Here is a 23,451-nt window from a genome sequence, read left to right on the forward strand (position 1 = left end):
ATAATTAATATAATACTCTTAAAAAAACACAAATTTAATTGAAAAATCTTTTTATTTAAACCTCCCAACTTTCACTCAGAAAACTAAAAATAATAATAATAATTTGAACGTCATTCTTGGCCAAATCGATGCAATACTATTATTTTTTGTAACAACTTCAACTATTTCAAAGATGCTAACGGATCATAATCAGAGGCATTATACTTATTTTATTCGGATATTCAACTTAAATAAAATATTCATTATAATTTATCTTTCTAATATACCAAATATCAAATGAATCAAAACTTACATTTATTTTTCTAATTCTCTAAATTTTTCACCATGATACATAAACTTAAAGGATGTTTTTCACTTTCATGTGCCACTTACTCCTATTTTTTCTTTATCTCAACATCGAGCAAAAATCTGATGGTATAGTATAATTATTAAAAGTCGATAAAAATTTAAAACAATAGATACAAAAATATATAAGAGTATAAGAAGAAGAGATTCGTCTTATTTTTTAAAACGTGGGAAGATTTTTTTTTTTTAAAAAAAGGGTAAAGTTATCTTCTTCTTTTTCTGTTATTTAAAATGAAAATATTTTCAGATTTAAAAAGATTTTCAGATTTAAAATATTTTAAATTACAGATTATAAATTAACTTTGTTAATTGAATATGAATTATGTTTTAAAAAACTCCATCGTGCATAAGTATTCTTCTCCTTTAAATAGATTTTAAGATTTAAATTGTTTTAAATTTTTAATTCCAGATTTTAAATTAATTTTATTTATTACTTAGTTAATAATATTTTTTTGTTCCTTTTCTGATTTTAAATTTAAGTATTTCCTTACTAAAATATATTTATATAAATATTTCTCCTAGTATTTATTTAATTTTTTCCTTTCCTGACATAGAATTTATGGCCCCGACATCAATATTCTTGTTTTATCTTCTTCATTGCTAATAACACCCCATCTGAAACATAACATTTTAGAATTTCAAAATATTTGTAATATAAAAAGTAAGTTTTTCGCGAAAAGAATTCTTTCAAAGAAGCATAAACTATCGTTAGTTTCATCAGACCAATAATTGTACCACTATTGTATTCTTGGATTGGATATTGACATATATAGAATTGTACTCTTTGATTGAATATTGACATATATAGAAAATTTCCTTCACTCATGGAGGATTGATCCCTCCTTGGATGTATCTTACTTTGATATATATATATAAGAGAAAACTAATCATATAGATAATCATGATACTATATTATATCAAAAAACTCATAATTTGAACTATTATAGATTTTTTCAATATGAAAAATAAATTCAAGAAGACAACGAAAACAAAGTAAGTGTATGCATCCCAAAGTATTTCTTTCCCTGTTGATTAACGGGGAAAAAAAATAGAACAAAAGGAGAAGAAGTGGGTGGGGTTGGTTTAGAAGAAGTGGGGTAGTTTATTTATAGGATAATTATAATGCAGTAAGAAGTCATTCATTATGAGAAGTTAATAAATCGTTGATAAGAAGTTGTCATCAATTTGAAATTCAAAAATCATCAATCAGATAAGGATTGTGATCAATTCAAATTAAAAATAAAAAAATAAAAAAAATATAGTTTTTGTATATTTTTGATATTTTCGAATTTTTCTGGGGGAATTTTATTTTGAAAATTGATACCGGGAAAAGAATTTTATGTGTGATAGTCATTTGGAACATTTCTGAAAAAATATTAATATTAATATTATTATTAGTTAAGTTTGTAATTTTTATTTTATAATAATTTAAAATTTGAAATTATTCCTTAAAATTATCCATTAATTGAATTGTTCCTTAAAATTATCCACTGACTAACGTGGAGCAATTTTTATTTTTATTTAAAATTTGAAAATTAATAATCACACTCATGTTCTGCAATGTTTATTTTTTGTTTTTCAGATTTAGATAGTTAAATTTTTTAGTTATTATCTTATATAAATTTTGAAAATTATAAAATGATTATATCACGTTAATTTTAAGTAATCTTTTAATAAATAAATTTAATATTTTATTTTCGAATTTAAGATAATTACAAAAAATTGGATTTTATTATTTAATCCTATTACATGTAATTAATAAATTTTAATTATTTAAAAATCCTACTTTATGTGGTGATGACATGTGTCGTTCTAATTCTAATTATTGACATATGTCTATATTTATTTATTTAATTATTATTGATTATTAATTATTTAAAATACTGAAAATTTGTGGTGTTGACATGTGCCAATTTTTCTTCTCCTTTTATATATAGATAGATTTATTATTGATTATCAATTATTTAAAATACTGAAAATTTGTGGTGTTGACATGTGTCATTTTTTCTTCTCCTTTTGTATATAGATTGATTAGATAGAGCGCATAAATATATACAATTAAATGTTACTTCATTACCTCTTCCTTCTACCTAAAAAAAGGCATTAAATCCTTGTTAGAAACAATATAAGCAATGAAATAGTAATTTATAGAATATAATGTACATTTTTTTACGTTACTTCATCTTAGAGCCTTGTATAACAATGATAATAAATCTTATTTCCTGTAAGAATCAAATAAAAAAAATTCTACTTCAATTATATAAAAAATCTATTAAAAATACAACGGGGGACATGCAGAACATTCTAGTATATGTATTCGGGCGTTGCACAAATATTTTAATCAAATATAATTTCATAAAATAAGGATGCACAACAAAATAAATTTTTTTAAAAAAGTTTTAAAAAAACTAAATGATTTTAGAAATAATTCGCGCACACGTACAATATCTTCATCCTTTTTATCATCCTCATTACTTTGCTTTTCATTTTTTAATACGCTTTTCCTTTCAGTAAACTATCAATATGACATATTGAGTAAAAATTAAATATTAAAATGACAGTTTAGCATCCAATAAAATAATTTACTTTTTATATTCACACTAACATATCCGTAAATTATAAAGTATTCACATACTTTTAAGAAATCGGTGTTTTCAATGATGTAGTTTTCTATGTAAAAAATACAATTGAAAACAAATTTCATATTTTCTTTTGAATTTTTTTCTTATTTTTCTTCATCTTTAATTCTCTTTCTTTTCTAAAAGAAAAAAATAACTAATCAAAATTTAAATATTTTATCTTTCAAGTGCAATTCAAATTAATTTTTTAATTTAATTTTAATACATTTTATACCAAATAGGTTATAAATTAAAGTAGTTTTTAAAATTGATGAATTATATATAAAATTATTCCAAGTAAAAATTATTATTTACAAATAGTTTCAAAGTAGTTATAACTTCTCAACTTTATTTTTGATAATTCAGAAGTAAATATCTTCTAAATTTTTTCTTTATCGACATCCTAAATATTTGAGGGTTAGAATTTGATGTAAGATGTGTTTTTAAATAACATGGAAATTATAAATATTATTATTACTGTGTTGATTTAAAAAAAAAAAAATCAAAAATAGAAGACAAAATATAAAAAAAATGAAATAATATGAAAAATTCTTAATCTGGAAATTAACTCTCCACTCGAATCGCAACTGCATTAACTACCCCACGTTACCTCGTTATCCCTGTTTCCTAATTTTTCTCACACAAATTGAAATGGAAGAACTATCTTAAAGAGACATTGTACGAACTATGAAGTGCAATATTTAGTCACACAAATTGAAATAAAAGAACTATCTTAAAAAGACATTGTACGAACTATGAAGTGCTACACATAGGTAGAATTGTCTTTTGCCGCTGTGCAAACACCCGCTCTCCATCCATTAATCATCTAGCTATAAGCAGTTGCCGCCTTCATTAGGTATTGCACCTCTGCACTGAACAGACAACAAAAGTCAGAATGAGTCCATCAACTTTTGAAGCAATGGATATTTTTAAGTCAAGAAAATAAAGAAAAGACTTTATTGACAATAGATCAAAGATATTTTAAGCAATAACACACCAAGAGGGCAAAACTATATGTATAATTATTATTATTAAATGAATAACTAAATAACAATACTCTATAGATTATAATTTATTCAAATTTTATTAATTAAATAGATTAGATAAAATAAAAAATTATTCATATTTTGTATTACCATCAACACATCAACTAATAACAAAATCTAATACTGAAATAACTCATGAATAGTTGCATCTCAGTACATATAACTTTTTTCATATACCTGAATTAAATAATATAATGATTTAGTCATCGTTTCAACATGATCATGTAATACATTTCAAGTTGAGGCATCATTATTCAAGTTAGGAAAAAAAAGTTGAAGAGTCATTATGATAATCCATCTCTATTAATTATCATCCCGCCAGTTAAAAACATCGATGTTGGTGCACATCACCTTATCACGATTTGGTCAAGGAGATGGCTAAACAATGCAAGAAATACAAAGACGGACAGGATCATGCACAATACATGTTGAACTATAGAAGTGGATGATGACATAAGTTCTAAAAATAATAGATTTTTATGAAAAACTGGGTTGATAAAGTTGTGGGTAGCAGTTTATTTTTGGAAGTCGTGGGGTTATGAAATTGTGTATTTTATAGGGATAAGGTTAGTTAGTTATGTTTTGAAATTAAAAAATAGGAGATATTTGTCAAAAGACAGTTTTTATTTTCTACTTTTTTTGTTAATTAGTTATTTATATTATCTTTTTGTGTTTCGTAATTTAAATTTTTAATTTAAAAAATAGATTTTTAATTGGTAGTAATTTTAACTTTTTTGTTGATAATTTTGGTAGTAATTCTAATTTTAAATACTTAAAAGGAGTTTTAATATTTATTTTGAAAAAGTTATTTTTATTTGTTTTAACGTCAGATTTGTTATTTAATTTGTTTGACATTCAGTTTAAAATTTAAAAATAGTAACTAAGTTTGCATAATAAAATTGTAAGTTAACAAATAAAATAAATAAATGAAGTGCTTTGTTTTAAAATAATTTTCGGACTTGATATTTTATGAAAGATGATACTAATTATTATAATATTATTTTATATCTCCTACTTTTTTTATTCGAAATCAAAAGAATAAAAAATATTTCGAAAACAGTAAAAAGTTAAGGTAACTTTAAATTATTGAATTTTTAAAAAAAGCTGTAAAAACTGCTTGTTGAATTTTTCATTATTTTTGTAGTGTTTGCAATTTTATTTTTTATTTTTAGATTTTAAATTAATTTAATAATTTCTTAAATTCTCTTTTTTTGTGGTGCTGACACGTAGGCGTTTTTTCTTCTCCTTTTATATATAGATAGATTATTTTAAGTGAATAAATCTTCTTAGGGGAAATTTCAGAAACCCGTAAGACTAGAAACATAATCAGGCTCCTTACTATTACACTTTTAATAAGTGGAATTACTATCCCACAAAATATAGCAAACAACAAATTAAACTTTACAGATAATGTATGTTTTCTGACCCCAAAAATAAAATAAAATAATGTATGAACTCTTCATATTATCAATGTAGATAAGCTAACTATGTCATGAACTTGTATTGAACTCAGTTGGACCAGAAATATAAACAGAGAGGAGCAAAGTTACAAAGCTGACGAAAATTGTACCAGAAGGAGAAAATGGTGACCATGAATCTTACTATGATTTATCAGTGGCTTCTGGAGTAATGTTTGAATCAGAAGGGTCAATATATCTCCAAAAGAAACCTAAAGTACTGCCCATTATGTTCATAATGACAGCTGACATTGCAGGAGGTAATGCAACCAATGGTGATGTGAAATGCGCGGTCGCTAAAACCACTCCCAAGGAGGAATTCTGCATGCCAACCTGCAAAACAATTCAAAAAGAAAGTTCAACATCATTGCTGCATAGGTCACAGGAAAAATCAATTTAAGGAGCAGGGAAATGAAAACTAAATCTTTCTCAAAATATGTCTAATGAGGAATCATAAGTTTCTTATCCGTCTTTAAGGTTTTAGTTTTGAAATCAGCGAAAGTGTCCATACAAGTGCGGAAATATCAAGTACAAAAGGATGATCACTGCAGATAAATGTCAACATGAGTTGGCAAGTTTCCTTGTAGCAACTTATTGTTAAATATCGTAGTGCAAAATCTGTTTTTCCAACAAAATAACTTCAAACAAATTTCATACAAATAATTAAATATACAATATGAAGTCAAATAAATTTTGGAAACAAAAAAAATCATATAATAACAAGATGAAAGGAAGAAGAGTCAAGTCCTCTGAATTCACAGAGTTTCCTTAAGGAAATTATTCCCCTCAAGTACCTAAGGTTATGGAATATATCCTCCTAGGATAAAATAACTCACGACAAACAAATAGTGGTACCTCAAATTTGTTTTCCAGCGAACCACTCAATGGCTTGTAATCACACTTGAAGTTTTTGGAAAAGCAGAAACTTTTTTCTTACTATGTAGTGTTTTTCTTCTGGTAAACTTGTTTCAAAACTTATGTCAAAAACTCATTTCAAAACTTATGTCAATATCTGAGAAAGAATCAGATATTTATAGCCTATAGGTGAGCACAATGATTCATGCATGATATGTGAAAAGGTAGCCTAGAAATACGAAAGGTTGCATGAAAATACGAAATGTTGCATTCATCTGTCATGAGTATTACTCATGAATGGAATAACTCCATTCATACTTGCAACACTTTCACATTTTTAATTCACCAATCTTTATTCTATGTACCATTATCCATTCACACATTATACAATGAACCCAACAATCCCCCACGTGAATGAGAATGGCTATAACACGAAAGATAGATATACACGGACTAGTGTGTGATTACAAACAAAGACTAGTTGCATCAGGATAAGTGGGTTTCCCTTTGAACTTTCCGTAGTTAACTTATATCGGATGCACTCGATCAATCGGTAGATGCGATATCTTTAAACCGTCGAACTTGAATGTACACCTAGAAAATATAAGTCACACAACCAACCTTTTACCATTTATGGTTCTCACGATTTTGTTCGTTTCAGCCATGAACACTTCTTGGTTTCATGAGAGCTTAGAGAATCGGCCTTTACTAGCATTCTCCTTGAAGCGGCTTCCACTTCACTCCCACATAAGTGATTCCTAAATGTTTACTCCCGTAGAGAAACTATTTGGTCATGCCTTGCCAAACTTAGAAACCATTAAAAAGCTTCAATATAAGCTTTATCCTTGGTTACTAAACATTGTCTTCATATGAGAATGGGTTAGATTATTTGACAATGTTGGACCGTCAAACACAACTTTGTTTGATCTCTTTGAACCTAGCTCTTGGGATCTCCAGTCTGCTAGGTAGAGTTACCATCATGCTTCACTTGTCCTAGGCCTTAAACCCATCCTTTTAGATGATCTTTCAACTCCCTCTCTAGTTAGGCCTTTTGTAAGTGGATCTAATACATTATCTTTTGACCTTACATAGTCAATTGTGATAATTTCACTAGAGAGTAGTTCTCTAACGGTATTATGTCTCCGTTTTATGTGACGAGATTGCAGCCTGACTATCACAATGTATGCATACAGGTGCTAATGGTTTAGGCCAATACGAAATATCTTCCAAGAAATTCCGGAGCCATTCATCTTCTCCACCGGCTTTATCTAAAGCGATAAATTTAGATTCCATAGTGGAGCGAGTAATGCATGTCTGTTTGGATGATTTTCAAGAGACTGCTCCACCACCAAGAGTAAATACATATTCACTTGTGGATTTTACTTCATCTGATCCGTTGATCCAATTTGCATCACTATATCCTTCAATTACTGCTGGATATTTGTCATAATGCAAAGCATAGTTTTGAGTATGTTTTAAATACCCTAAAACTCTCTTCGTTGCCATCCAGTGAGTTTGATTGGGATTGCTCGTGTACCGACTCAACTTACTAATAGCACATGCTATATCTGGTCTTGTACAGTTCATGATATACATCAAACTTCCCAACACTCTCGCATAGTCCAATTGTGAGTCACTTTCACCTTTATTCTTTCGAAGTGCAAAGCTCACGTCTATTGGAGTCTTGACAATATTGAAATCCAAATACTTGAACTTGTCAAGTACCTTTTCAATATAATGAGACTGTGACAAAGCCAAACCTTGTGGAGTTCGAAGAATCTTTATTCCCAATATAACATCTGCCACTCCAAGGTCTTTCATTTCAAATATACTAGTAAGCATTTGCTTATTAGCATTTATGTCAACTAAGTTTCTACTGATGATTAGCATATCATCCACATACAAACAAACAATGACCTTATGATTTGGAGTGTCTTTAATGTAAACACATTTGTCACACTCATTAATCTTAAATCCGTTTGCCAACATTGTTTGGTCAAACTTTGCATGCCACTGTTTGGGTGCTTGTTTCAGTCCATAAAGTGCCTTCACAAGTTTGCACACTTTTCTTTCTTTACCAGGAACCACAAACCCCTTGGGTTGTTCCATGTAAATTTCTTCCTCTAACTCACCATTTAAGAAAGCTGTTTTTATATCCATTTGATGGATTTCAAGATCATATACTGCTGCTAATAGTGCAACCAACACCCGAATAGATGTAATCCTTGTCATTGGTGAGTATGTATCAAAGTAATCAAGACCTTCCTTTTGTTTGAAGCCTTTGACTACAAGACTTGCCTTGTACTTGTCAATAGTCCCATCAACCTTCATTTTCCTTTTAAAGATCCATTTTGATCCGAAAGGCTTATTTCCCGGAGGAAGATCAATCAACTCCCAGGTATGGTTATTCAAGATTGATTCAATCTCACCATTGACAGCTTCTTTCCAAAGAGATGAATCCGCAGAGGACATTGCTTTTTGGAAGGTTTGAGGCGCATTATCAATGAGAAATGTTACAAAATCTGAACCGAAGGAAGTAGCAATCCTTTGACACTTACTACGCCTTGGATTTTCTTCATTTTGTATATTTTCTTTAGGTTCATCTTGAGGTCATTTAGACCCCCCACTAGACTCTTCATGTCTAGCTTTATACAGGTAAATGTGTTCAAAGAATTCAGCATTATTTGATTCAATTACCGTATTGTCATGAATATTCGGATGTTCAGATTTATGAACCAAAAATGGACATGCCTTACTATTTATAGCATATACAATAAACACACAGTCCATAGTCTTTGGTCCTATTTTCAACCTTTTGGGTATAGGAACTTGAACTTTTGCTAGACACCCCCACACTTTGAAATATTTCAAGTTGGGTTTCTTTCCTTTCCATTTTTCATACGGAATAGATTGTGTCTTGCTATGTGGCACTCTATTGAGTATTTGATTTGCTGTAAGGATAGCTTCCCCCCACAAGTTTTGTGGTAAACCTAAACTTATAAGTAAGGCATTATCATTTCCTTCAAAGTTCGATTTTTTCTTTCTGCAATCCCATTGGATTGTGGTGAATAAGGGGCAGTCGTTTGATGGATAATTCCATTTTCCAAACATATTTTCGCAAATGGAGATTCATATTCTCCACCCTTATCATTTCTTATCATTTTTATCTTTTTATCCAACTGAATTTCAACTTCAATTTTGTATTGCCTAAATGCTTCAATTGCTTCATGCTTACTTGATAACAAATAAACATAACAATATCTAGTGCAATCATCAATAAAAGTTATGAAATACTTTTTCCCACCACGCGTTGGTGTTGATTTCATATCACAAATGTCCGTGTGAGTCAAATCTAAAGGATTGGAATTCCTTTCAACAGATTTATAAGGATGCTTAGCAAACTTAACTTCCACACATATTTGACATTGTGTTTTATTGCACTCAAAATTAGGCAATACTGCCAAACTAATCAGTTTTCGCAAGGTCTTATAATTGACATGTCCCAAACGTTCATGCCATAAACCACTCGACTCAAGCAATATTCATTGCACCAATTTTCGATGTCGTATGAGCCATGCCTTCAATTTCATTAGTCATCTTGCTCAAATTTGACAAGTACACTTAGTGTCTTCAAATAAAGACTTGATCTTTATTTCCAGTTTGTTTAGTTTAATGATGAAGTTTATAACTCTCAATCATTAACCGAATGACTTTGATTTTCTGACGAACTTTTTAGGTTTTCCAAGTCAGTATCAAGTTCAAACAGAGCATAAAACCACAAAATGTTTTAATCTCTAGAAACCAACGATAAATAAAGTATTGTCATATATTTCTTCAGATTTAAAACATTAAAGTTCCAATAAACAATTACACAATAAGATAATTATAATTTCCTTAAGATTGTTAAGTATCGTAGTGCAAAATCTATTTTTCCACCAAAATAACTTCAAACAAATTTCATACAAATAATGAAATATACAATATGAAGTTAAATAAATTTCGGAAACAAAAAAAATCATATAATAACAAGATGAGCAACAGAGAAAACAACGGATATCGAGGTTAATAAGGAAGGGGTACAAGAAAAGGGCAACAGTCACATGGCTAGTGGAAGTGGCCCCCCTGAGCACACTTTAAATCTGAATAAAACACAAGCCCATCTCACACAAGTTTTGGGCCTTTCTAGCAAGCCCAAAACTGCTATGTTCACTGAGCCTTTTTCTGATTTCATCAACTCAAATTGGGGAGAAGCAAAACATCCTTTTAAGCACTCTATAATGGATTGGGAACTGGGAAAACACATGCAAATGGAAGAAGGAGAACCAAAAACCAGAAATCAGAGAATCGAGGAGGCTCAGGCAGAGGACATGACTCAAGAAGAAGATAGCATAGCTTTTGAAGGGGAGACAAATAGTTACTGTATGAGCGGGGGAGATTCTTCCTTTCTAGAAAGTTTTGAGAATCAGTTGGTCACTTACAATGAACCAGAACCATTGAGCATCGAAGAAAATCTCACGGAAGAGATGATAGAGACAATGGCTACAATCTGGGTACACCTTAATGTGATCAAATTAGGGTAAGCCTTTGGAGCAGCTATCAAGGGATGTGTAAAAGAGGCTTATTCTTTGTGCATGAAGCTGGATCAAAAGAGATATTTGGAGAGACATGCAGGAAAGGGTAAATCCTCAAATAACAACAATAACACAATTCCAAAAGAAAGAGGGGGGTGGTAAGGAATCTGATTAATCAATGGAGTGCAGATGTGTATATTTTGGTAGAAACAAAGTTGGGGGGAAATATAGATAGACTCATACATGGTATCTGGGACAATAGATGGGTGGGAGAGATACATTTAGAGGCAGATTGTAGCCGGGGGGGGGGGGGGTGGGGGGATAGTTATTTTATGGGACATGAGAGTTTGGAAAGGGGAAATGGTAGAACATGGCAACCAAAGCATAACTTGCAAAATGTCTGGGGAAAATTCTGATTTTTTTTGGTTTGTAACAATAGTGTATGCTGGTTGTAAAAGAGTGGAAAGAAGAGAGTTATAAGGGGAGCTATATTCAACGGGGGGAAGGTGTGCAGGACCTTGGGTGGTGATTTTAATGTAATCAGATACCCCAATGAAAGAACTGTTTCAGAATAAATGGAGCAATTTCTGAGTTCTCTAAATGCATTAAAGAGATGGAACTTGTGGATCCTCTTTTATTTGGAGGATCTTATACTTGGAGAAGGGGGGAGAATCATAGAAGTGCCTCAAGAATCGATAGATTCTTATACTCTTCATCATGGGAAGAGCAATTTACTCTCATCAAACAGACAATATTACCAAAGATAGGATCTGACCACAACCCAATCATGCTATCTTGTGGAGAGCTGAACTTCAAGAAAAAATACTTCAAATTTGAAAGTTGGTGGCTGAGGGTAGAAGGGTTCAAAGAAAAGGTACAACAATGGTGGGGAGCTTTTGTTGTTAAGGGGAGGCCTGACTATATTTTAGCTGAGAAACTGAAGATGCTAAAAGAAAAGTTAAAAGAGTGGAGTAGAAACAACAGGGGCAACTGGAAACAAAGAAAGGGTGACATTTTAAACCAGTTTGCAGCTTTGGAAGCAATCCAGGAACAAAGAGCTCTCTCAGATGATGAGGCAATGCAAAAATCAAATTTGGCTTTAGAGTTTGAAGAAGTTGCAAGAAATGAGGAGATAGCTTGGAGACAAAGATCAAGAATACAATGGTTGAAACAGGGAGACAAAAATACAAAATACTTCCATATGATAGCTACAACTCACAAAAGGGTAAACTCCATAGATAACTTGAAGGTGGATGGTATGGAGGTCACAGATGTAGAGGAGATCAAAGAAGCTATTCAAAATTACTACAAGAACCTGTATAAAGAGGCAGAAGAGTGGAGGCCAGAATTACATGAAGCTACACGGATATCTGCAGAAGAACAGAAGGAGCTACAAAGACAATTTGAAGAGGATGAAATCTTAGAAGGCATTAAATTGTGTGCTATGGAGAAGGCACCAGGGCCGGATGGATTTCCTATGTCCTTTTATTTGGCTTTTTGGGAACTTATAAAGGAGGACATCCTCAAGACTCTCCAATATTTTTATGAATATTAGAAGTTTGAGAAAAGCCTCAATGCAACATTCATAGCCTTGATCCCAAAGAAGGTTGGAGCTTCAAAGTTGAAAGATTTTAGACCTATAAGTCTCATAGGTGGAATATATAAGATTGTGGCAAAAATACTGGCTGAAAGACTCAAGAAGATGGTTAACAATTTAGTTAACAAGCATCAGATGACATTTATAAAAGGAAGACAGATCATGGATGCATCCCTAATTGCTAGTGAGTGTGTGGACTCAAGACTTAAAGGGGCAGAATCAGGTGTCATGTGTAAGCTAGACATAGAAAAAGCCAATGATCATGTAAACTGGAGATTCTTGTTGAATACTCTCAGCCAAATGGGCTTTGGTGAGAAATGGATTGACTTTTGCATTAAAACTGTCAAGTTCTCTGTTTTGGTGAATAGTGAACCTGTAGGTGTTTTTGGTTCTAAAAGGGGTCTTAAACAAGGTGACCCTCTGTCTCCTTTCCTTTTCCTGTTTCTACTAGCAATGGAGGGATTTGATAGCATGATGAGGATAGCATTACAAAATAGATGGATTAAAGGGTTTGAGATAGGAAATAGCAGAGGGGAAATAATGGAGGTATGTCACCTACAGTATGCAGATGACACAGTGATATTTTGTGAGCCAAAGGTTGAACAGATAGGTTACATCAGAATGATTTCAACTATTTTTGAAGCTTCTTCTGGCTTGAAAGTTAACTGGGGAAAAACCAGTTTGTTCCCGATAAAAGAGGTGCCAAATATCCAAAATCTTGCAATCATTTTAGGGTGCAAAGTTGAAAATATGCCAACTACATACCTTGGTATACCTCTGGGCAGTGAACACAAGGCAGGGGAAATTTGGGATGTAATACTAGAGAAAACTGAAAAAAGATTGGCTAGGTGGAAGACACAGTACATATCACTAGGAGTGAGGCACATCCTTAACAAACTCTGTTCTTGATGCACTTCCTACGTATGTAATGTCTCTATTTCCCATACCTCCCAAAGTTATGAAAAAGCTGGACATACTTAGGAGGGATTTTCTGTGGCATGGCTGTAAAGAGGGCAAATGATATAAACTAGTCAATTGGCAGACAACAATGCACAGTAGAGAACAAGGTGGCTTGGGCATCAGAAATCTAAGAGCACAGAACAATAGTTTATTGATGAAATGGCTCTGGAGATACAATGGGGAGGATCATGCATTATGGAGGGAGGTAATTAGACACAAGTTTGGTGAACTCAACCCATGGTGTACCAAATGTGAGCACTAATACTTATGGAGTTGGAGTCTGGAAGACATTAGAGCTCTATGGCCCAAACTGGACGGGAACTTGCAGAAGAGAGTTGGAGATGGGAAAAGAATAAAATTCTGGAAGGATGCTTGGAAGGAGCAAAGTCCATTAATGGAGATTTTTCCAGACCTGTTTATTCTAAGCAACAACCCAGATGGCACCATTTATGATATGTGGAGTGCACAGGGATGGAACTTATTCTTCAGGAGATTGCTAAATGAATGGGAGATCAATAGAGTAACCGATTTGCTAAATAGGATTGATGATTTCAATGGTACTACTGCTGAACCAGATACATTAAGATGGAAACACAATATTGATGGGTAATTCTCTGTTAAAAGGGTTTATAAAATGGAAGAAAGGGTACAGTGTAGAGGGCAACCAAAAATATGGAGAAACTTATAGAATAGTCCATCCCCAACCAAGGTAAAATGCTTTACTTGGTTGGTGGTTAAAAGAGCATGCCTGACACAAGAAGTTTTGAAGAAAAAAGGGGCCATCATAGTTTCCAGGTGCTTCTTATGCAATGAGACAAATGAAACAAACAATCATCTATTTTTGCACTGCACCTTTACAGCACAACTTTGGTCTCTATTACTCAACATAACAAAGACAAGCTAGACTATGCCGGAGCATACTGCAGATTTGCTTAGTTTCTGGATGAAAAGAGGAGGCAGCAAAAGTCAAAAGAAGTGGTGGAGGATCATCCCACAATGCATCTGGTGGATAGTTTGGAGAGAGAGAAATGGGAGGTGTTATGAAGATAGATCCAATTCCATCCAGAAAGATAAATGGAATTGTATAATATCTTTCTACTTTTGGTGTAAAGAAGTAGGTTTAGAGGATATAGATCAGTTTGTAGATTTATTAAGATCTCTGAAAGTATCTTGTTTTCTAGTTGCTGTTTGTTTTTATCTAACACTTTTTGATGGTGTCCAACATGTCCTTAATGCTGAGGAATACACATTTACAAGTTTCAATAAAAAACGAAGAGTCAAGTCCTCTGAATTCAAAGAGTTTCCTTAAGGAAATTATTCCCCTCAAGTACTCGAGATTATGGAATATATCCTCCCATGATAAAATGACTCACGACAAACAAATAGTGGTACCTCAAATTTTTTGTCCAGCGAACCACTCAATGGCTTGTAATCACACTTGAAGTTTTTGGAAAAGCAGAAACTTTTTTCTTACTATGTAGTGTTTTTCTTCTTGTAAACTTGTTTCAAAACTTAAGTCAAAAACTTATTTCAAAACTTATGTCAATATCTGAGAAAGAATCAGATATTTATAGCGTATAGGTGAGCACAATGATTCATGCATGATATGCGAAAAGGTAGCCTAGAAATACGAAAGGTTGCATGAAAATACGAAATGTTGCATTCATCTGTCATGAGTATTCATGAATGGAATAACTCCATCCATACTTGCAGCACTTTCATATTTTTAATTCACCAATCTTTATTCTATGTACCATTATCCATTCACACATTATAAAATGAACCCAACACTTGTGTCATGTCAAAAAATTGCTTATGCCCTCAGAACTGGAAGCCATCGTCTACCTTTCTGAATATAATATTTCATATTTGCCTCAATGGAAAATGCTCTATTTCAGATGACAAAACATTAAATATTACAACCTCCATTGCTAACTAAATGTCGGCATGACTAAACGGTGCAATATCTGCTGACTCTTAAATAACTCATACACAGAAAGGTTCAAAAGTTGTAACATACAAATATCTACATAGATTAAACTTATCTAGACTAAAAATTCCAAGCACAGGGAGGTTTTATCCCATTAGGTGAATAATCAAGTACGTACCTCGATGGATATGGCACGTCTCTGAGGTTCAGCAAGACCGACTAAGGTGGCTGACAGGTACCTGCCAAAGGTCCTTATCACAATACAATTCCTATGGGATGCTGAAATTAGGGACAAATTTACCTGAGTGTAACAAAAAGGGGTATGTTCTTACCCTACAAAGAATCCAGCAAAATGCAACAAAAGCACAGCAACCACTACAGCCCCAAATTCACTTGCGAATATTGCTTGAACCCGATTAAATAGCGATAAATCAGAGGAAACTGACAAACCAACCATTGAAGATCTCAGACGAACAACATTTTCTGAAAATACACTGATATAAGAGAGAAAAGAATTAGGAAATAAAGAAACAAAAAAATGACAGTTGAGAGCAACAAGCATCAAGGTGATAATTTATTTTTTTGAAATTGGTAACTGTCAAGCATAAAGGTGATAATGACAAAGTTTCAACATCTGAAACCTGCAAGCAAGAAGTGATGAAGTTAAGACTGCTAGAAGGGGAGCGAACGGTGCAACAACTTTCACTGCTCTTGGAAATTTTCTCTGCAGATAAGAACCTAGGAGAATCGGAGCAACCACCACCTACAAAGAGTATCACGAAAAGTTTTTTCAAAATAAATCACTGAAAAACAGATACAACTTATTTGATGAATCAAAATGTAAGAATTGTAGAAAACAAAACATTGAAAACAAACTAACTTGTAGCGTGCTGATGGAAAGCTTAATCGCATCCACAGGAACATATGTGCCTGCCAGAATCATTGTCAAAAGGGGAGTGAGAACAACTGCTCCAAGTGTGGTACACAGTGTCATCACTACTGATAATGGTACATCTCCTTGTGCAATTAAGGTTACCTGTAATACTATCAGAAAGCAAAAATGAACTTTGCAGTAAGCCTATGGATTTTCTGTTCCGTAGACTATGTTATCTGAATGTATAAGAGTAAATTCAAACATTATATTTTTCCATTAATCTAACAATTCTTGGGCATGTTGATAAGGATATTATTGTAAATATAATTTAAAGAGTTATGTACTCGTAATTGCCTTATAAATAACACACGTTCAGGCCCTTGCTATTCACGCAGGCCTTGGTTTATTTTCTCCAATCTCTCTGTAACTTAAACTTCAACTTGGTATCAAGAGCACCATGGTTTCCCAAACTACTTCCGATACAACTTCTTCCCCTTCTATCTCTATATCTCCTAAAAACAAGTCTATAACTTCTCCTAGGACTCTAACTTCCTCATGTTCAAATAATCAGTTTTCTCAACCAGCTACCCAAGTACATGTTGTACGCAGTTCTCCTATTTTATCTCCAACGCCTTCTCTTGTGCATAATTCACGTATTCTAACTACTCTTCCTTTATCCACACAAAATCAGCAACCTCTTTCTCGTAACACTACCTCCACTACAGATCCTGTTATGCGTCATTCTCGCCAAGATGTATCATCTTCTTCTAATCTAATTTCTTCTCCAGCTTTAGATCCTAATCACTCAGATAGCTGTGCCCATGTCATGGTTACTTGTTTGATGAACGGGTCACTAAAGCCACGTGTTTTCCCCTCACTTAATGTCTCTGTTTCCACTGCACCGGTTGAGCCAACATGCTTCACACAAGCATCCAAAGACTCTAAGTGGCTTAATGCAATGAGTGAAGAGTTTGATGCTCTCGTCCAAAATCATACATGGACATTAGTTCCTCCACCTCCCAATGTGAATATAGTAGGAAATAAATGGGTATATCAGATTAAGTATGGTCCTACTGGCTCTATAGACCGCTTCAAAGTTCGTTTGGTTGCACAGGGCTTTTCTCAACTGCCAGGTTTAGATTATACAGAAAATTTTGCTCCTGTGATCAAGTTAAGCACTGTTCGTGTAGTGTTATCTTTGGCTCTTCTTAATAATTGGTGTATGCATCAATTAGATGTATCTAATGCCTTTATACATGGGGAGCTAAATGAAGATGTTTATATGCGGCAACCCAAAGGTTTTGAACATTATGATTTTCCACAACATGTGTATAAGCTAAGTCATGCCATTTATGGGTTGAAACAATCACCTAGAGCGTGGTTTACTCGACTTGCAACTTATCTTTTGGACCTTGGTTTTAAGAAATCTACTTCCGATCACAGCATGTTCACTTTTCGACAGGACAATTCTACTTTGATACTTCTTATTTATGTTGACGACATTGTTGTTTTTGGATCCTCACAGTGGCTAGTTTCTGATTTTATCGAATCCATGAAAGCTGAATTTGCAATGAAAGATCTTGGTTCCCTTCATTACTTTTTAGGTGTGGAGATAGTTCACAATACTGCTGGGGCTCTTCTCTTGCAACGGAAATATATATCGGACCTTTTGCATCAATTTGATTTGGCCAAAGTTAAGCCTGTCAGAACTCCTCTTTATAGTAAGCTTGATTGACATTCTGTGGACACTCAACTTGTTGATGATCCTTCGCTGTATCGTCAGATGGTCGGCAGTCTTCAATATTTATCCTTCACACGCCCGTATGTACAATATGCTGTGAATATGGCTTCTCAATTCTGCATCAACCTCCTCTTATTCATCTTCAAGCCGTTAAGCAAATCTTCCGCTATCTTAAAGGCACTCCTGCTCATGGGTGACCTTACGGTTTCTCATGTTTCCACATCACAACAGCTTGCAGATGTTTTTACGAAAGGTGTCTCTATTACAAAATTCAAGGAGTTTCGGTGACAATCTTCATGTTCTTTTCTCCACTTCAGATTGAGGGAGGGTGATAAGGATATTATTGTAAATATAATTTAAAGAGTTATGTAGTGTAATTGCCTTATAAATAGCACACGTTCAGGCCCTTGCTATTCACAGGGGCCTTGGTTTATTTCCTTCAATCTCTTTGTAACTTAAACTTCAACTCATGTTATAAAATTGTTGCAATCAAATGACCAAAAATTCCAGACTGTAGGTGCTCTAACTGAAATTAAGCTTTAGCAAGAAGGGAAGGAATGTGGTAACAGAAAACGGACAATGCTTCTAAGGGTCTTGATATGTGATAAATGTCGTAGAAAAAAGCACCATATTTTCAATACATATTTTCAATTTTATCATATGGCAATTTGCCAGTCATGACACCATACCATGTGAGAAATCACTCTTTTATTCTAAAGATGGTCAATATCCTCTCTCCTTATCTTTTCAGGTTTTCTTTTTGCTATGGGTTCTGTAATGCTGCTCAAATGATTTACTATTAACCAGGGCATCAAAAGTCAATTTTTTTTGTTTATTTTCCTAAAAAACAAGGTTGAGAGATCTAATACTTTAAGACGGCAGATTGGCAGAGCTAATTCAAATGATATCGTTAATTGCACTGTACTATCAAACTATATACCTCAATCATTTACTAGGTACCCATCTAGTGGTGCAACAACAACAACAACATGCCTAGTGAAATCCCAGAAGTGGACTCTGGGGAGGGTAGTGTGTACACAGACCTTACCCACCTAGTGGTGCAGCAAGTTAAAAATCCAAACTAAGCACATGCATGTACATAATAAAGTTCGCGGTTGTCTGTGTCCTTTACCACTAGCTTAGGACTGATTATGTTTAACGGCAGTAAATTTGACTATAAAGGTACAGATCCAAAGCGGCACATGTGATGCAACACAACAGGAAATCATCTGCAAGATGTTAAGCATAAAGTGATTAAAGGGAGAAAAATGAGAAACTAATCATAAAGGACATGCTTTTACCAAGTTAAAATGGTGCCAAAACAAGGAAGGACTCTATATATGTATACATAGATGTATTTGAAGGTTTGAGAGTAACTCAACTAGTTTAGTCCGATCTAAATAGAATCGAACCTAAAAGTTATATAACAAAACACTAAAACTCCATCAATGGAAATATATTATAGGTTAAGTTGGTTATTCATTGTTATTTGTCGAGGCCCAAGGGTGTAAACTAAATGTAGATCTAGGATCACTGTCAATTTCTATTCATCAGAATCAGTTAGAGCAATGCTGGCTCATGCAAGATTAACCAATATTCTGAAACCACATGAAAGAAGTAGAAGAAAGCTATCTTTAGCACTCTGCTCAGTGGAAATTCATGACAGATAGATTCAGATTTACACAATCAGGGATTGAAAGATCTGTAAGGATAAAGGATTGCAAAAATGTGTGCATTTCCTACTGAAATTCATGCCTTAACAATTTAAACGCGTTTTTAAAAGAAATTAAGCCTGATGTACTAGCTTAATAAGGATAATAACACAGGAGAGAGTCATTCTTACCACATTGGATGCAGTACCCCCAGGGCAACAAGCAAGCAATATTAGACCAACGGAAACTGAAGGAGAAAGAGCCAAATATTTGCTAACTATCACTCCAAAGGCTGGCATAATTGTATATTGAGCAGCACAACCAAAAAGAATCTGAAAGATGGAAGAACATAGATTTTCAGCCCACATAGTTATACTTTGTTTCAATCTTTTGAAACTTAGCATAGAAAATATCCCTTTCATTTTTGTTAGTCTTTCAACAAGAAGTGGTAATCTTATTTCAGACATTATGATTGGAAGGGAGTAATAACCCAAAGAATAGGAAAAAAATTGTAATATCTACAACTACAAGGAGCATAACAGAAGGCGCAAGATTACATAATGGACAGGTAAAGAATTCTATTTTTCGTTTTTTTTTAATTTAGTGCTTGGAGCATAATCAATTAACGGTTTACTCTTCTGCTCATTGATATCCTTCTTATATGACTGGACCACTCTCTAGCAACATATGAATAAAATTCAACTAAATATAAGCAATAGGATGTGTTTGTAACAATTATTGAAGTCATTCAGTGACATTAATTGTGTAATAGCAATCTTAAGAACAAATTGGAATAACGGAGTAGCAAGTTAGAAGTATTACTTTTAAGTGCAGTAAATTAAACACTTAGAAAAATGGCAGGAAAATCTTCGCCGTCCTGGCCAACATTTACATGTTAAATTATTCAATCAGAATCAAAAACAATTCTAGCACCCAAGGATGTGACCTTTGAAGTGGGTGAAAATCATAAGAGACCAGCTCGGTGAAAGTTTGCACTACCTACACAATGCAGGAGCAACATGACACTGAATTTCATCAATATATAAGAGCCTGTTTACAGCTTATAAGGCAAAACTTGTGACTTTTAACTTTTTTTGTTATTTTGGCTTAAAAAAAGTTATACATAAATATATCCTTTAACTTGACTTGAAATGACATTTATATCCTCCAACTTTGGGTGTGCATAAATAGACACTTAAATTTGTATAAAATGAACAAGTAGACACACATGTCTGACGTGATATAATATACATAGAACGCCACATAAGGTACAAAATTGCCATATTGATATAGGAGGACATATAGAACAAATGTGTCTATTTGTTCAATTTTATACAAGTTTAAGTGTATATTTGTGCACACCCAAAATTGTGATTTTTACAGACTGAAGTCAAGTTAAGGGTTTTGTATATCATTATTCAAATGCTACAGGAGTGGTTAAAAGTTAAAACACTTCAAATAAGCCGAACCAAACAATAATTGGACAACAATTAAATTCTCAATGGAAGGAGAGGAAGAGGCATAAACTCACAGAAAGAGGCTTTTGCAAGAACAAGTTAAGCAAATCTTTGAGCTCCAAAGTGAGACCCATTGCTAACATTATAAAGCCAAGAGCTAAACTATATGAAGTTGGACCTGCATTAACAAACCATGAAAAAGTGGATGGTCTCAAACAAGCAACAACTCCGCCAACAGTTACATAGACAGGGTAAAGACTAGCAGCAGTTGATATCCATTCTTCCCATCTAGATTTCGCTGCCACATGATGACGACTATGAGAATTTTCTTCAACACAATTGACACGCAACTTAGACATTTTTGGCCTTGATGAAATCATGGGTTTATTAAAGGGGTATGAAGTGAGTGGAGAGAAGCAAAGAGATAGCGCCATTCTTCTATTGAACCAACAGTCCAAGCTTTTCTCAATAATTTGGCAGATTCTTCTGATTTTAATAGTTGATGTACACATGAGAAAATTAAATGAAAGCCTCAATTAAGTTTGAGTTTTGTTTTTGGTGACACTTTGACCAAGAAATGATCAAATTACTTTAAAATATAATTAAGTAAATTTGGGACTAAATTAACATTTTCAAAATTCACTTATCTTTTATAAAATACAAAAAACCACTTTATTTTTCAACTTTTATAATTCTATCCAAACCATTTAAAAAGAAAAAAAAATAGAATTTTCTCTTCTTCTTCTCCCAACGTTCTCTCTTCTCTTATTTTTCTTCTTTGGAAAATTCGAAAATCCGACTATCAAAACAAATATTCTCTCCATTATTTTCCTCCTTATCTCCGATCGTGACTCTCTCCTCTTTCTGAACTGAAGATCGTGTTCGACTTAAAATGGGAAGTCATTTTTTTTGAAAGATTTTACAATTTTCGAATAATACATTCTTGATACTAAGTTTTTTTCTTGGGTTAGTGAACAATAAATCGTTCTATAGATGTGAAAATTGACTAATGGTGTAATGATACCTATTATTTATTATTTTTGAAAGAAAATCAACAAACCCAAAAAAATCCTAATTTTGAGAAAATGTATATGTATTGTTAGTATTCAGTGAAAAGACATTTTTTGTTGCTTTTGTTGTTCTTTTTGTGACCATTTTGTTCATATGATTTTAGAAATATAGTCTTGTTAAGTTGTCCAACATATATTTTATTTGTTGAAAGATGTGTCGTATGTTGCAACATTTTAGTTATATGTTGGTACATATTCCAATAGAGTTGTCATATGTTCACTACTAAAAAATTGTCAAAAAACGACGGCCAAAAGCGACAGACTGCATCGTTTTTTTGGTCAAAATTGACGCAGCCACCTCCGTCGCTTTTTAACCCGACGCTTTTTAAAAAACAACGGACTGCGTTGCTAAAAAGCGACGGACAAGGACAGCGTCGCTTTTATTAAAGCAACGGACTGCGTCTCTTTTTTACTTTTATTTTTTTAATTTTTTAACAAAAGCGACAGACTCTGTCGTTTTATTTTTATTTTCTTTTTTTTATTTCTAAAAGGCGACGAAGTCCGTCGCTTTTGTGGATTTTTTTTTTTGAAAATCCCATAAAAGCGACGGACTAAACCACATTGTCGGTCGCTTTTTCTGCAATATATTTGACAGTAGCAGCTCGCAGCTTCTGCTGCCCACCTGCAAATGCAATTCAATTCAATTCTACACTATTCAGCCCAATCAAACACACAATTATAAACAATCTAAACAAAACATAAAACAACAAACTTAAAATAACATTCAAAAGTATCTAAATCATAATTTAAAGACTTATAAAGTCTTTTAAAATTTGTTTCAAAATTTCAAAAAGTTCATAAATGTCCAAAGATCTAAACTAGGGAGTGAGATCTACATAATCATCTTCATCACTCTCGTCGTCGGTGTTATCGGGAGCCGAAGTAGTAGGTCGACGAGCGAGGTTTATCACTTGTTCTTTGATTTGCTGAACGGTCTCACTCATGCTTTCTTGTTCAGCTACTATTTTCCGCTCTGACTCTGCTAGTGTCGTTGTAAGTTTAGCTATTTGATCCGACATAGCAGCAATCTGAACACCGTCAAGTGCCTCGGCTTGATGTGACGATCCAATACCTTCTAAGCCTGACTAAAGGCGTCTAACATCGTTGCGAGAGCCTAGACCATAGCATCTACCCTTGTGTGTCGCCCCTACCACTTTTTCTTTCCAAATCTGAGTGGATAGTTCAGGTGTCAATTGGACCGAACTATCTAGATTCTCAGCGACGTACTTATGAAAGTCATTCTGCATATTAAATATAAAAACTGATATCAATATATAT

At 33.2% G+C, this 23,451-nt stretch overlaps 1 protein-coding gene across 1 annotated transcript; it reads right to left on the minus strand.

Annotated features, from left to right (window-relative positions):
* Positions 1-5,486: 5,486 nt before the first annotated feature.
* LOC125825107 (probable sodium/metabolite cotransporter BASS1, chloroplastic) lies at positions 5,487-21,462 on the minus strand. Its single transcript, XM_049504452.1, has 7 exons — positions 21,178-21,462; positions 19,838-19,978; positions 16,260-16,415; positions 16,021-16,142; positions 15,712-15,873; positions 15,558-15,618; positions 5,487-5,799 (listed from the first exon to the last, which is right to left on the minus strand). The coding sequence occupies exons 1-7, from the start codon at positions 21,460-21,462 to the stop codon at positions 5,611-5,613; spliced, it is 1,116 nt and encodes a 371-aa protein (XP_049360409.1). The 3' UTR covers positions 5,487-5,610.
* Positions 21,463-23,451: the final 1,989 nt, after the last annotated feature.

Source organism: Solanum verrucosum, unplaced genomic scaffold (genome assembly GCF_900185275.1).
Source record: "Solanum verrucosum unplaced genomic scaffold, falcon-dt-bn FXZP01000206.1, whole genome shotgun sequence".
In the NCBI taxonomy this organism is placed as follows: domain Eukaryota; kingdom Viridiplantae; phylum Streptophyta; class Magnoliopsida; order Solanales; family Solanaceae; genus Solanum; species Solanum verrucosum.

Bases quoted from the DNA above. Each gene is read 5' to 3' on its own strand.
- LOC125825107 (XM_049504452.1), bottom strand. From the start codon at position 21,462: ATGTCTAAGTTGCGTGTCAATTGTGTTGAAGAAAATTCTCATAGTCGT. The intron at 19,979-21,177 runs GTGAGTTTATGC...TCCATCTTTCAG, and splicing joins TCTTGCAAAAGCCTCTTTCT to ATTCTTTTTGGTTGTGCTGC. The intron at 16,143-16,259 runs GTTAGTTTGTTT...TACTCTTTGTAG, and splicing joins TTTCCATCAGCACGCTACAA to GTGGTGGTTGCTCCGATTCT.